The 15,120-nt window shown below is 39.5% G+C and overlaps 2 protein-coding genes across 5 annotated transcripts in view; one reads left to right on the top strand and one right to left on the bottom strand.

Moving 5' to 3' along the window:
• The first annotated feature begins 2,512 nt into the window (after positions 1-2,512).
• Positions 2,513-15,120, top strand: part of LOC144658941 (coadhesin-like) — a 13,932-nt gene continuing 1,324 nt past the window's right edge. Inside the window, exons 1-8 of one of the 4 annotated variants that reach the window (XM_078519452.1) lie at positions 2,522-2,593; positions 4,154-4,213; positions 5,162-5,230; positions 6,517-6,694; positions 9,472-9,728; positions 10,657-10,839; positions 12,089-12,256; positions 12,913-13,331. In XM_078519452.1, coding sequence (XP_078375578.1) covers positions 5,173-5,230; positions 6,517-6,694; positions 9,472-9,728; positions 10,657-10,839; positions 12,089-12,256; positions 12,913-13,331 — 1,263 coding nt within the window. In that variant the 5' untranslated portion in view covers positions 2,522-2,593; positions 4,154-4,213; positions 5,162-5,172. Of the gene's footprint in view, positions 2,594-4,133; positions 4,214-5,161; positions 5,231-6,516; positions 6,695-9,471; positions 9,729-10,656; positions 10,840-12,088; positions 12,257-12,912; positions 13,332-15,120 lie in introns of all 4 variants that reach the window. The other 3 variants (XM_078519453.1, XM_078519451.1, XM_078519454.1) reach the window with 3 other exon arrangements.
• Positions 7,124-7,814, bottom strand: LOC144658973 (uncharacterized). Its single transcript, XM_078519497.1, has one exon. The coding sequence runs from the start codon at positions 7,807-7,809 to the stop codon at positions 7,249-7,251; it is 561 nt and encodes a 186-aa protein (XP_078375623.1). The 5' UTR covers positions 7,810-7,814; the 3' UTR covers positions 7,124-7,248.

Raw genomic sequence — 15,120 nt, 5'->3', positions numbered from 1 at the left:
TAACTTCTTAAGAAAGGTAAACACAGTTTTGAGTTTAAAATACATGCCTCATTTCCTAATATATCTTTTGATCCGACGTGCTGTATTTAGTCACTAATGCTCTAGATTATTGTAACATCATGATTTATACCACACCCATTAGCGGCTCCATTCATTTCAAACTAATGATGTATGAAGTTTCATCGAAAACATATATTTAAAACTCAAAATTGTGTTTACCTTTCTAAGGATTTAATTTTTTAGGTCTTCTTTCTTCCATTTCGGAATTCAGTATATTGCTCCTAGTCAGCAAGTGTTCTTTCTTAGGAATGTACTTGTTTTTTTTGTTTTTTTTTTTGTTTTTAATTGGAATGTACTTGTTGCCTTTTGTTCCACAACGTTAATATATTACTCTTGCCTTGCTGTAATATGACACTGGCCAGTTTGCAAGTCAGTAACATAATTATTTACTTTCCTCTTGAGCAATATCCTGAAACTTATGACAAAAAGAAAATTTTAAGTGCTAGGCAATTTTCTTCTAGAGATAAGTCATTCATGAAAGTGGATTTAATGAAAGCCGCTTTTATCGTGAAGTGACTAAATGGCCGTATTCGCATAGGAACATTGACATTGTTCAAGTTTCAATCCATGTGAAAAAAAAATCATCAAACAAGTGAAAATCATCAGAGAAATGAAAAGAAATATATACCACTAATGATCGCACTACAAACGTATAAAAGCAAACTGACCAGTCACTATAACTAAGAGGTCTCAACATAGAGACATGTATAGAGCAGTACAGAAAATAAAAGAATTCAACAGCCTTCGGATTCATTACTGTTGATGCTTCTCAAATGACCCCCTCCTTGGGCTCACCTGATAAAGAAACAACGTCCCTCCATATCCCATGCTTTATACTACTGAGTACCAAGTGCCGTACACTTCCTTCTACGCAGACGTTCTTTGGGCTCGTCACGCGTTTCTAGAAACGTGTGTCGAGCCCCAAAGGACGTCTGTGCAGGAGGCTACCGAACAACGAGCCTGTGTCTTGCCTTGCCAGGCGTATTCCCCGACCAAGTCTGTTTGCCAGTTTATTCTTCGGTTTAACGGAGCTTTGACTAATATTTCCTTATGCCACAAGGGGGAAGATAGCTCCTTTCTTGTCCCAATAACGGAGGGAGTAGAGGCGAACAGCCCCTCGGACATAAGAGTATTGACACTCCCCCCGGATCAGGAGAACCCAACGTGGAAATTCAGTCAAAAGTCTTAGAATGTCGTTGTTTTGGGCCTAAAAAGGAATATTTGTGTAGACAAGCACAGTTAAATCTTTTCGAATTTTTTAACTGGATATTAAGAAAACTTTTAGGGAACAAAATCTCATTACCCGAATTTGTGAGCTGTTGCTACCTTTCCGAAAATCGTAGCTGGCGTTTTCCCGTACCCAAGACAAGATTTTCGCCCCTCTGAAAATAGCAGTTGTAATATTTCGCATATTACGAAGGCTCGAGGTGTGGTTTCGCTGAAGAAAATCTGAGGAGATAAGGGCTTTACGAACAGATATTCACCCAGATGATCCGTTGGGTGCCCCGTACGAGTTGGAATGCTAACCCATCGCAGTTCAGTTACCCGCCGGCATTTTTGTCAGGCCGCCCCAATTCACTGTACGTGTATTCATTTTTTTACTCCTATGTAAAAATTAGGCACTGCGTGTGTTTTTAATTTCTTGCCCATACAAGACCACAAACGCATGCCAGCCTCGAAGGACCCCTTTTCTGGTTTTAATTCTGTATATTTAGATGATATTGCTACATAGTCCTGGCAATTTCAAGCTACTCAACAAGCTAAAAATTTCGTTTCCTTCAAACTTGCCTCGGTTATTGGCAATAATAAAGGACTTACCTGGGAATGTGGGGTATTGAAACACAAACATTCATTTAATTTGCAGTAGCATAAGAATAGTGTTGATCTTGTCCTTTATTGAATCTCCCTGGTGAAACAATTTCCTCGCTTATAATTTCAGTGTAATTTGCCACAATTTGTTTGTTTTTTTAAGAAATAATAACATATTAAAAATTTGATGATCTTTCTTCGGGGTATTAGTTGTTTTGTGGTTATCAGTTTTGTTTGAATAAAAGCCTGAATAAAAAAAATTATTGGAATTTTGGTGTTTTTGCTTTTGTTATTCCTTATGTTTACAGTAGCTCACAGATTTTCAGCTCACATTTTAAAACTCAATTGATAGATCCGTGTATTGTAAGTATGTTTTTTTAAATTCGTCACACTTAAAAAGATTTAATAGAATTTAACCAAGTGAAACTGCGGGCCGATTTCCGATGCTTTATCATTCGTTAATTACTTGCTGGCACAAGGAATCTTATCCAGTAGCACTCAAATGTGAAAAATCAAGATTTCTTTTTCATTTCGCTGGTTTTTAATATCTTCAAAGTTCCGCGGTGCAAAGTTAGATGACGGCGTTATTAATCATGAAATCCATTTCTGACAGTCGTTAGTCTTTTTAATTGATCAGCTTGCATCAAAAGTTCTCACAAGTGCCGAGAAAAATCAGTCGGCAGTAATTCGAGGTGACTGTGCGGCTAAATTGAGCTTTTTATAGGTAAGTTATCCTTTTTTGCCTCTGACGCTTTACTTAGAACTAGGTCCCCAATCTGCTTCGAGGCTGGTTTTTTATAATCACAAAAATATATAATAGGATGTAATTTCTGTGATATTTCCAGCTGCGATAACCGTTCGAGACCGTCTAAAAACATACTTTATAATAAGCCTGTTCGTTTCTAATTTCCGTGATTTAAAGGGATGATATAATTTATCCTCTATATCTCTTCTCAGCTGGTTAACTTTTTTTTTTTTTTGCTTTCCTCTGCCACTTCAAAGCTCAAGAAAAATTTCAAAAAAAGTTAATCGACGTTCCAAAGCTCATCTGTGGAATTCTTCTTACCATACCTGATACCACAGATTCCTATTAATGTTAGTAGCTTTATGAATTTCATAGAGCATCAAGTCGACATCTTACAGATGTTGAATTCCCTTATTCTCTTCCCCTCTCGTGTTAATAATCTATTGATCCTGCAAGGAGAAATTAGATTTTGAAAGCTCTTGTTTAACGTGTACCATTCCAAGTATTAAAAGATCTTAAAAACTGGTGATTTTTTAAATCCTGGAAGTACAACGCCAGCTAGCTAGGATCATAACATGAGACATGAAACCTTGAACTTTTTTAAAAAAAAAAGATACAGGGAAAAAGAAACTTTTTTCAAACCGCAGTAGGAAAACAAGCGATTTAATTCATCCACAGCATTTTGAAACATCCTTTCTCGTGAAGTTCCGACAATATTAACGTTACCATGGCAACCAATTTCGACACTAAATTGGCTCTACGCGGGACTGCTTATAGCAGAACTAACAAGGCATTGCATCTTTTTGGCTTCGGTATCTTCAGTTACCTACAAATGGATTCTCCTTCCTTTTACTTCTAAAGTCGTTGAACAAAAAATTATTACGTAATAAGGGAATGAAATTTAACTCAACGATACGTCATTGATCAAAGCTTTTACAGGGAAAATTAAATTAGTTTATGGGCTCCTGGTTTAAGGAGCAGTTCGATTCAATTCGTCTGACGCACAGAAAGAAATATTATCAATAAGAACTCGCAATTTGCTCCTTGTTTAGAATATTTCTTCCATTTGTGCTGTACTTTGAAGGGTATAGTATACGAGAAGAAAATTAGCTTGACTTCAGTTCTCTACAAGCGAAGTTTTCTTGTGTTGTGTGAGCTTCAAGCGTTTAAAAGCTCCCTTATTTCCTATACGTTACTATAGTAACCGGAATGAACGAAACTTCCACGGCGGAAAGTTTTTACGACCTGAGACTGAGTATAGGTAATGACTCAGAAAACAAACAACAAACATTTATTGCTTCCAGAAAAAGAAAATATTTTTTTAAGTTTTGACAATTACTATCGTAAATGTGTCATAGTTGCAACAAATACACACTAATTTGTTTTATTACTTGTTTCAACAAAGTATTGCTTTACCGAGGTCTTCGACAATTCAATTTTATCGCAAGTTAAATTCCTCCGTAACATATTTACTAAAGAGGACAGGATATCAACTAAACATCTGGCTGTGTCTTGAAAGGTCTTGCAAACCTGCGTTAGGAACTGAAAGACAGTACTGTCACAAGTCGACGAGACTGTCCATTAACTTCTACTTTAAAGGTGAACTGAGGGCGTTTTATAATTACGTTTTAGAGAGAAAAGCGGTCATTCCTTTCACGTAGGAGTAAAAATTATTGTTAGCTATCGTTCAAATCCAATTTTGGTGATAAACGTTGCGCATGTGGAAACTCTTTCAAAGAAAATTTGAACGATTTAAAAACAGTTGACCGGGTGAATATGACGAGTAATACAGTCAATACGGTTATCTAGAGGAATACCTAAGCCGTAAAAAGGACCGAAAGCACTATGAACATTAATTGCCAATTAATAACTGACATGTACGATATCACAGTATTTGATACATAGTGGTGTTCATTTAGCCCAAGGGATCTCACATGAACCGAGGTCGAGACAGCCAAAAGGCAACTAACTGTAAACCCACAGTGGTCAATTCCACGGGGAGACAAACGGTTCGTTAGACTCCTCATAATGCACACTGGAAGTTAAAACAAACAAATGAGAAATTATGCTTTTATACATAACTAAATCTTATTCATCCCTTTTATTGATTATTTGCCGCTGAGCTTTAACTCAGTTAGTGAAAATTATTATTTGCCAAGTTTTATTTTAATTATGTTGTTAATTTGTTTTAAAATTTCCATGCGGCATGTTTATTGTTGAACAATGACTATGTTATTGTAGCCATTAATTCAGTATTGGAGGGCGATCTACCGTATTACGTATAATTTATTATTCAAAGGTCTTCGATTCAAACAAATAAAAGTGCTTGCTCTGACGCGCCGTGCTAGCTTTCAATATCTTTATCTTATTCAGTGTTTGGAATTTTTGATGAAATTGGAATCTTGATTTAATATATTTTTTAGATGGTACAGTATTTCCGGTTCACATAAACTTGCATTCATGTTGCCATGGAAACGTTTCATGTCAAGAAAGTTTCGTATGGCTTTGTAGTCTTATTATCACTCACACTAGTTTTTCCGTTTGCAGAAGGCTTGATCATGATCAAGGTTTGCCTGTTCGTTATACTGTGCGCTATTGGATACGTCAACTCAGCTGGTAAGCACGTGCACTACCTTTGGTTAGAACACCTTGCATTTTTGATTTGTAAGAACACGTTCGTGGCGGCTAAATCAACTTCTAAAAGAGACCTAAAGGGTGGGGGGGGGGGGTATAAAATCCCATTTCTTAGCCTACTCTTTCCAGATTGTTCAAGTCCCAGTCCCAGTTGTATTGTTTATTTGTGAATTGTGAATTCCAGTCCCAGTGACCAAAATCCCGTTTTCCAGTACAAATACGCCCAAATCCCAATCTCATTTTACCCCTTTAGGTCCCTCTTCTAAAGCTCAACAAATGGGAAACTAAAGCAAACGCATATTATTTCCTTTACTCCTTTTAAATTGACAGTCAACGAGTGATCACTTCTGAGCAGCGTCTCCCGCGCGTATTAACTGTAAAGTGTAAATGATTGTTTCACGTTCTAGTTGGCTTCTTACAGTCTAGCCTGAATTTCAGACGTCTCTCTCTGGTCGCCTGCTCTTCTCGGGAGCAGACGGGAGACGTCTGAAATTCAGGCTACTTACAGTCTCCAGTTACAATGATCGTCGCATTGTGACTGGGAGACTAGGGATACAACTCCCATTTCCAAGCCCAAGTTTGACCTAAATGCCGGTTTCAAGCCAAAATTTGACTCAAAATCCCATTTCCAGTGCCAAAAGCTTTTACTCTTTAGCTTTATGTAACTTACCAATGCAAGCATATTACATCAGCGGTCTTCGTAATCGTGAACAACATGTAGGTAATTGATTGATGTCTTCCATTCAAGTTGTACGATTATTTTCCAGTCTCAGTGGCCACATCACAGTCCCGGTGCATCAAATCCCACTTTCCCATGGCCACTGCAGAAAAGGTCATTTACCAGTTTCTATTTTAGCCCATTCAGGACCCCATACAGTCAACTCCCTCTTAAACGGACATTGTCGGGACAGGCTCCAACTGTCCGTCTTAGAGAGGTGTCCGCCTTATTAGGAGTTTAGTTACAGTAAAATGAGTGAAAAAGGCAGGGACGGGACCAACGCCGGTCAGGTCTCCGTCTTAGAGAGGTGTCCTTCTTATAGAGGTGTCCGTTAAGAGAGAGTTGACTGCATGACTATCTTGGTTTCAAGTTTCAGCTCCCGTGGTAATTTTCATTCGCGTTTAGTTCTGCCTAAAGGCAAAAAGTAACAACAAAAGAGCGAAAAATCAAAGACGTTCATCGACATCGTCTTTTCTTAGGTCTAGTCATCTCTTCCTAGATCGTACTATCATTCGCCCTCCATTTCTTTTCTTTCCACTTTCATTTGTAGATCGTCCCTTCAAAACATGCAAGAGGACTTGGAAAAAGGTTGGATGCTTCAATGATTTGAAAGTAGGCCAAAGGGCCCTCGCTGATCAGATGGTCAATATACGGGATAAAAATAGCAAGGTGTATCCCAAGGAGTATGCTCATTTTAACTGGGGTCAGTTAACAGATTCTTTCCACAGGTATGCCTTATCCATGTTCATTAGTTCATTTAGTTTCTTTATGGGCCGTAGATCTTCTCAGATCCGATATGCTGTCTATATTTTTAACATGGTTTGGCCATGTATCCATTGCAGGATAGTTTTGTCTATCCGCATTTTCCTTATCGCGCTATTGGCATGATATTTCAAATTTTCTCTCTATTGCTCGATATTCAAGAGGCTGTGACTTTGTCCGGTTGTTGTTGGTTCTCGTCCTTGCTCCGAGGGTTTTTCTTCGGGTGAACCGGTTTTTCTCCGTCCACAAAAACCAACACTGCTAAATTCCAATTTGTTCGGGAACAGTGGACGAAGAGACACTCTGTGGAAGTGCCACTGCAAATTCCCATTTATTAGTATTATTATTATTATTATTATTATTATTATTATTATTATTATTATTATTATTATTATTATTATTATTATTATTAATATTATTATTATTATTATTATTATTATGTTCCTTACGTAATGTTTGCTTAAAGTCCTTAGCGCCGAGACCAAACCATGGTCCTGGGGCACTAAAGGGTAGCCAGTTTTTAGCTTGACAACACCCTCCTCAAAATATGCGCTGTACCCAGCAAGGTTATCTTCTGTAGTTCAAGGATGCTTATTTGGCCGGGGATTCTTCCAATATAACTCTCTAGTCCCTTTTTGATAGCTCCAAGTGCTCCAATGATAACTGGTATCGTTTCCGTTCTCATGCCCCACATTTGGCTTGTTTCGATTTCCAAGTCCTTATATTTAGATAGTTTTTCAGTGACTTTCACGGATGTGTTTCTGTCTGATGGTACTGCCATGTCAATAAATTTACAGGTTTTCGTTTTGTGGTCTTTAATCACTATATCTGGTCTGTTGGCTGTTATTTTCCTGTCTGTGTGTATGGGCATGTCCCATAATATTGTGACATCCTCATTTTCTGTAACTGTTTCCGGTTCATGGTCATACCACTTTTCTGACGTCTCTATATTATAGTTGTGACAGACTTTCCAGTGTATATACGCGGCTGCTTTATCGTGTCGGTGGATATATTCTGTTTTCGCAAGTTCAGGGCACCCAGACACGATATGGTCGATTGTTTCGTCGTATTTGTTACACATCCTGCATAGGGGGCTAGTACCGTCTTTGATAATTCTGGCGTGGTATGATCTGGTAGCTAGGCTTTGGTCTTGGGCTGCGATTATGAATCCTTCTGTTTCTGCCTTCAGTCCACTGCTTTTTAGCCACTGGTTGGTTTTGTGGTGGTCGACATCTGCTTCCTTTATCCTCTTTGGGTATCTCCCATGGAGAGCTTTGTCCTCCCCGGGCACTGCGTTGTTAATTTTTCTTGGGTCTTATTTCGTGCCATTTGTTTGGTTCTCTTTGCATATATGGTGGTTGTTTCATCTGCTTGTTTGTTTGGGATTTGTAGGTCTAGTTCTTGTTTGAATTGCTCTGCTTGCTTTTGTATAGAGTACAATTTCTTTCTGCCATCATGTTCTTGCACTAGTTTGATTAGGGCATCATCTGTGTTCTTTAGGTATGTATCGAGCCCTATCGTGGTTGTTTTGTAAGAGGCTTCTAATTGGATAAGACCCCTACCACCAGCATTTCTTGGGAGGTAGAGCCTGTCTACATCTGCTTTGGTGTGATGCATCCTTGATAGGGTGAGTAGTTTTCTTGTTTTTGTGTCTAACCTCTTGATTTCACTCATCTTCCAGTCGATTATGTTAAAACTGTAAGTCACCACTGGGATGGCTAAGGTGTTGATTGCCTCAAATCTATTGGCAGCATTGAGCTCCGTTTTTAGGACCATCCTTACTCTGCGGTAGTATTCCTTCCTCACTTTTTCTTTCATCTTGGCATGCTGTATACCATCACTTTCATCCACACCAAGGTATTTGTATGTGTTCTCTTGGTCTAGTTCCTTGATACAGGTGTCAGTGTCAAGTTGCAGGTCGAAAGTTTCTGTCAGCTTTCCTCCTTTGAATGCAGCTTTAGCACATTTGTCCAGCCCGAATTCCATCTTGATGTCATCGCTGAATGTCTTTACAATATTGAGTAGGCCGGTTTGCTGGCTGTCACTTTTTGCATAGGTTTTTAGGTCGTCCATGTAGAAAAGGTGACTGATTGTTTTACCTTGGACTTCATAACCATAAGTGGATGCCTTTAGTAATGAACTCAGTGGAGCGAGGGCAAGACAGAATAGGAGTGGAGAGAGAGAGTCTCCTTGAAAGATTCCACTTTTGATATTGATAGGCCTTGATGTTATTGACCCTTCAGCATGGTTGAGGTGTAAAGTTGTCTTCCAACATTTCATGCTTTCTGTGATAAAGTTGACAGTCACAGGGCAGATCTTATAGATTTCCATGCACTTTATTATCCACGTGTGAGGCACACTATCAAAAGCTTTCTTATAGTCTATCCAGGCTGTGGATAGGTTCTTTTTCTTGGTCTTACAGTCCTCCAGAATCATCTTGTTTATCAGGAGTTGGTCTTTGCATCCGTAGCTCCCTCTCTTGCAGCCCTTCTGCTCTGATGGTAGGAGCTGGTGTTCACTCAAGAAAGTGTTCACTCAAGAAAGTGAACACTTTGCCATCCTTTGCCATAAACTTATGTTTATTATTATTATTATTATTATTATTATTATTATTATTATTATTATTATTATTATTATTATTATTATTATTAATACCGTAAACAGGCTAACCGGAGTTCTAGTCAGGCTAACCGAAGAGTAATTCAGGCTTACTTTTGATAATTAATTTTCAAATGTTTCTCAGTCTCGCCTGTCTGTGCGCTGAAAAAGCGCGCGAAAAAGGCTACGACGCGTTTGGTCTTCAGTTTTACGGCGAGTGTTGGGGCGGACAGGATGGCAAAATGACCTATTCCATGTTTGGCACCGCGAAGGAGTCAAGATGTGTCATGGATTATACTTATGCCAACAACAAACCCACTGGCTGGAAACATTGCGATATCTCCTCAGAGCAAGAGTGTGTTGGGAGCCAAAGAACGAATTACGTGTACATTCTGACTGAAGGTTTGTCCCTTGGCTAATAGGCCATTTCCGAGTTACTCTTTACCTCTGTTTCAAAACGAGTCTACGTGCGAAACCATTCATATAAAAATGAGTTTCACCTACAGGTCCATTTTCATGCAAAGCAAACAAATTTTCATTTGTATGGTTTGCACGTAAACTCGTTTTGAAACAGAGGAGCAGGGTAATTCAGAAATGGCCTATTCTTGGTTTTCACGTGACGTCATGAAAATTCTAAACCCCTGAATCGCAAGACCCCTGAGTTTTATTACACGTCCTTAATATATTCCTTGTTAAAGGTTTTTAGCTCGATAGCATTCGCCGTCTTTAAGATAGAGCATTTTGAACTTCGGAGTTTCACCCCACACGAGATCAAAGATGGCCGCTGGAAGGCTGTCACGTTTTCTTAAAAGAATGCCTCATCCTGCGATTTTTAACAATCTGGACAGTTGAAGTTTTGCGAGAAGTGTTTATGTGAATGTTTACTTGTTCATGATAGAGATCTCATCGCTTTTTGTAGCAGAATTTAACGCCAAATTTCCGGCCACCATTTTGGAGCCCAGGCAGCTGGGCTCCAACATGGCGTTTTCATACTGTGCTCTCTAAATTTACGTTAATCATTTTGACGGATAACTTGAGTACGGAATAACGTACAGACCTGAGATTTAGACAAGTAGTTTATAGTAGTTTTTGTAATATTCTTGATTTTTTTGACTCAGTAGTTTTGCCGGATTTATGTTTACGCGGCGTGACATTGGCGTGACAGTAAAAACTATCTACTTTTAACAAAGATGTTGTTTCAAACTTCATCTGACCTCACCTATCCACATTTAGCACTGTCGAACTACAATTGACCTTAGTTAGTCATAATAGCACTGTTTTCATCAGTTCATTCGCTCTATGTCCCCTTTTTCTTTTCGTGCATTTCTAGATCCAGGCTCACCCGGCGATGGAGGATGGAGTGAATGGGGAGAATGGACAGAGTGTGACAAGTGGTGTGGGACTGGTAAACAGGTTAGGGAGCGAACCTGCACCAATCCCCCTCCAGAAAACGGTGGCAAGGACTGTGAAGGCGAAAACGAGGAGGTTCAAAGTTGCAAGCTCATTGAATGTCGTAAGTGAAAAGAATCATGTACCGGCACATGCTGTGCAAGGTGCTGAACAGTTTGCATCTGAGATAGTTTTGAAATGTTCGGAGGGAAAGCTAGACTGCTGGCTTATCGCACAATCAAAACATTGGCTTTGACACACACTTTTGATCTAGGGCAAAGGCTGTAAAGGCCGTATTTTTTAGTTTTGATGGCGGCAGACGCCGTCTTTGATTTTGATCCAAACCAGTAAGTCTTTAACGGTATGTCACGGATTTTACCAGATTTTTGAACAGCCAAAATTTATATTTGAGTCGCAGAAAACCTAAAAATAATAGTCTATTTTTATTAAAAATTGCTATATTAGAGTACGGAAACTATTAACGAGCATCTTTGGATTTGGATGGCTCGGATTGGAACGGATTGTAACTTGAAAAATTTAGGCTAACTTTTTTAAGTTGGTTCCGTGCGTCATCAAAAACTCGATATTTATAGCCGTAGGTTAATTTTCTATTTTTTAATTTCTAATTTTCCGCAAATTAGGATTATATCTTTCTTTAGATGTCCAAAGATAATGTTTTTCATGAGTTAAGTTGCGTACCACTAATTTCAGAACAGTTTATACCAAAAATCTGCGAAATCCCGGTGATGTGACAAAGGTACTGTGAAATGTAACTTTGACTCGTGTCAAAGGTACCTTTCATTCGCGTTAGATCTGTTACCAACTTGTTCCCATAAAAATATTTTTATTGTTTTTATTATAATTCCTCTTTTTTCATACTATCAGTAGAATATATATATCACGCTTTTTATCCATCACTTGTCAAATATTGCAAACTGACAATCGAAGGCCTGTAAATTTTAATTTTTTAACCAGAGAACGTTTCTTAAACATCTTATTTTGTCCTACCCTTGTTACTCGTCCATAATAAAGCAAAGTAGAGCAGCTTTCAATTGAGTGTCGTAAAACCAAAACCAATGTAATTACTTCGGCCAATCACAAAAGACACGGACAATCCAGTGAACCAATAAAAACTCGAAGCAAATACATGTAGCTGGCACGAAGCGCGGGAAAACGTGCGCGAGCGAGTCACGATTGGTTTTGGTTTTAGTTCTGACTGGCTGAGAAAGTGGCGCGAGATTTTAAAGCCAATCACTGAGCGCAGTAATTCAAAACCAAAGCAAACGCAATTTACTTTCGACACTCAAGTGAAAACCGCTCTATCCTCAATGCAGACCCACTAACTTAATACGTAAATGTTTTCTTTGCTAAAGCTATCGACGGTGGCTTGACTCCATGGGAACCAGTCCCAGAATGCACCGTGTCTTGTGGCGGTGGCACGCAAAGGTTTGTCCGACACTGCACCAATCCCCCTCCTCAGTACGGAGGAAACGACTGCACTGGGCTTAGAGAGAAAGTTGGGCCTTGTAACGATTTTGAATGTGAGTAGAGTCTCGCTTTAACTGTTTATTAACTGTTGCTTTGTGAAGTGTGCTGGATTTGAGATTAAAAGGTCCCGCTTCGAGACCAGCCTTAAATGTTGATGTAAAAATGTAAATGATGTTTCATAGAGGTCATGCACTTAGCTTCGCGTTAGCTAGTTAACAGGCATTATACAGACCTGAACCACTGCGTTGTTCCATGTGTTCTGGGAATGGCACTTTACTCTCAGTGCCAGGAGAATGAACGGTTGGGGTAACCGACAGAATGCCGGCGGTGACCAGGCATGAACTACCATTCCATACGACCCAAGAGTAGTAGCAATACTCCTAACTGTCTCGTGTTAGAGGAACCAGAGCTAAGAGCCTGGCTTATGAGCCACTATGATTACTGAAATGCTTTGCTGTAATTCTTTTCTGCCGAAGTCAGACCAGGTTGTTTTTGTCTCAGTTATTCGTTCTTTCAAATATATGTACAAAAGCAAGAGCAGCGACCGACAATAAGGAAAATAAGGGCTAAAGAATAGTGATATTCTACCACCTGAAAGGTTTACTACAGTTGCTCTCAGTGACATGTACAGTTGTCTATGAGATATTTTACGTAAGCGGACGTTTTTAGAAACCTGTTGTTTCACGCCATATATACACCTCGTTTCCAGGTCCTACGCCATGTACTCGTGCCGTTGATCTTGGAGTGATCCTGGATGCAACCCTCAGCGTTGGAAGGATAAACTTCAACGTCTCCAAAAAGTTTGTGTTGGCTCTTGTCAACTCGATGACGATCGCTCCCAATGCGTCTCACGTATCGCTCATGGTGTACAACTTTTGGCCCAGATACCTGGTGAAATTTACCGAGATGGACAACCAAAATCCTGCTGTCATCAAAGGCATTTTAAAAAATTACGAGAGGCTTGGAGGTAGAACCTATACCGACAAAGCGATCGAATCGGCCGGCACTGTAATGTTTACCTCGGAGGGAGGCGATCGACCTGATAAACCGGACATTCTTGTTGTGCTAACAGACGGACGAACCAATGTTAATAGTAAGCCGTACGATGAAGTTAATAAGCCACTCAGGGTACGTTTATTTTTTTGTTGAATTACAATTTTCAGTCTTGCGGAATATCGTCTGATTTTAGCCAAAATCGGCCTACTGCCTCGTCGTACAAGTATCAGGCGATATTCCGCGCGATTTCGCAGGATAATTGTTAAATATCCACATCCTCCTAGGGATATTCCCAGTTTAAAACTTTGCCATTTACATCCCGAGTCAATTGTAAAAAAAAAAAATAGAATTGAACATTTTAAACAGACTAACAATATTTTGAACGCCGACAGAATTTCTTTGACGTTAAAAAGCTTTGAGAATAGGTCTTCCAAAATGAGCGGTCTTGTGTAAAAATATTTTGAGGATAACAAACGCAATTGCCTCCATTTGGCTTTAAAAGTATGCACTTATATTTGTCCTTGGACATTAGCTGTTCCTCGTAGATCACAGGTTTTTATTGACAATATGCAATAAATTTAGAGGTTCATATATATACTATATACAAGGCTAAAAAGAGTTAAAATGGTAAAATTAATATGATAAAACCAAACGTTTTCGGCTGTTTGCCATCATCAGGGTTGAAAAGACCGTCCGCACGCATGCATTTATATCTTATGTAATTCCCGTTGGGAAAAGTTTACTGACATAAGAAATGACTTGTTTGTTCAAACTGGGGCGAAATTGTTGGATCATTGGACCCTCAACGATTCTACGCTTGTGGAATGAGTTTGTGGAATGTCTGTGCTGAAGAGAGAACACGCCAGGTGAAAGAATGCGATGGGTTTTCTCGCAGGTGTTTTGCAGGTTCAGAGCGGTGAGCAGGATTTGAATGTTCCGCAATTCGCACTTCTAAATTTCGCACAGTCTCGCCAATGTAGTCAACCCCACAAGAACAATCTCCTTTGTAAACAACTTTGGATCTGTGAGTGTTTTTGTCTTTGTTATTAAAGAGGCTTTTGATGCGCCTTGTTTGCCACAGGATTACAAAGATAAAGTTGAAATTAGTAAACTTGTTGAGTTTAGCAATAAACGTTTTACTAAGTTTTTCGTTTTTGCCGCAAAACGGGAGCTTGATGAAAACTTTCTTACGTTCTTCGAAGAGAAAATCTGGAATGATGTTGTCGTCTTGTGATGAGTCGGTTAGGAAGTTGTTGATTGTATGCGAGATAAAACGTTTCGGATAACCTGCTTTGATGAAAGAAGTTTCTAAAGTTTTAATGTCCTTCTCAAAATCGGTGGAGATTCGTTTGGCTCTATCCCATCTATCCTCTATCCCATGCATCCCTCGGGGAGCAGGGATGGCGCAGTGGTGAGAGCGCTCGCCTCCCACCAATGTGGCCCGGGTTCGATTCCCGGACCCGTCGTTATATGTGGGTTGAGTTTGTTGTTGGTTCTCGTCCTTGCTCCGAGGGTTTTTCTCCGGGTTCTCCGGTTTTCCTCCCTCCACAAAAATCAACACCTCTAAATTCCAATTCGATCGGGAATCCGAGGGCCACAGGTTTGTCAGTCGAAAGACTGTTATGTGCAACCCTCGTAAAACAAAGTTGATTTTATGGAGTGCGCCAGTGATGCAATTCCTTTTCCTCTAAATTCCTCTAAATTCCTTTAGAGGTTCATCTCACTTGATTATTACAGTAAATTGTTCGCCGTGATATTGAAATAGCCTGCGTTTGTTGGACTTACTTTCCCAGCCTGGCCGCGAGGGAAATGAGGAGAGCAGCACCCTCGCGGCTCTGTTAAGCCTGCGAGTCTTATATGAACTATCCACGCGGACTCATAGAGCGATTTTCGATTGCGAGTCGTAATACCAAAACCAAAG

The sequence above is a fragment of the Oculina patagonica genome, chromosome 6, assembly GCF_052425735.1.
Source record: "Oculina patagonica isolate OP01 chromosome 6, crgOcupat, whole genome shotgun sequence".
Classification (NCBI taxonomy): Eukaryota; Metazoa; Cnidaria; class Anthozoa; order Scleractinia; family Oculinidae; genus Oculina; species Oculina patagonica.
This window is presented reverse-complemented; position numbering and strand designations above follow the sequence as displayed.